The sequence below is a fragment of the Chiloscyllium plagiosum genome, chromosome 31, assembly GCF_004010195.1.
Source record: "Chiloscyllium plagiosum isolate BGI_BamShark_2017 chromosome 31, ASM401019v2, whole genome shotgun sequence".
Lineage (NCBI taxonomy): Eukaryota > Metazoa > Chordata > Chondrichthyes > Orectolobiformes > Hemiscylliidae > Chiloscyllium > Chiloscyllium plagiosum.
In genome coordinates, this window is record NC_057740.1 from 43,903,677 (window position 1) to 43,904,160 (window position 484).

At 43.4% G+C, this 484-nt stretch overlaps 1 protein-coding gene across 1 annotated transcript in view; it reads left to right on the forward strand.

Moving 5' to 3' along the window:
- LOC122565066 (cartilage oligomeric matrix protein) overlaps positions 1-484 on the forward strand; it is a 34,275-nt gene that overhangs the window by 9,605 nt on the left and 24,186 nt on the right. Inside the window, exon 8 of the mRNA XM_043720696.1 lies at positions 328-358. Within this exon, the coding sequence (XP_043576631.1) occupies positions 328-358 (31 nt within the window). The remainder of the gene's footprint in view (positions 1-327; positions 359-484) is intronic.

Sequence of the window (484 nt, forward strand, 5' to 3'; positions counted from 1 at the left end):
CTCAACACACACTCACACACACACACACTCACACATTCACACACAGACACACTCACACTCACTCACACACACACTCAAACACACTCACATGCACTCTCACGCACTCACACACTCACATTCACTCACTCACACTCACACACGCGCACACACACTCATACACACACACACACTCTTACACACACACACACTCACCCACACTTTCACACACCCACACTCTCACACACACACACTCACACACACACACACACCCACACACAATTCTATATAGAGACAAATGTACGTATAGAGAAAAATGAACAGACTAACATACTAATTATTGATAAACAGCAAACTGGAAATGAAAGAGAACACCTGTGAGGTAATCTGGATAAGGAATTTGAGAAAGGAAGTGTTTTAATTGACTTGTTTCCAAGTGTTAATGGTGAGAGGTAATGATCCAAACCTAGGTGTGCCCCAGATGTGTACAGAGGCTTGATCCAGCAAA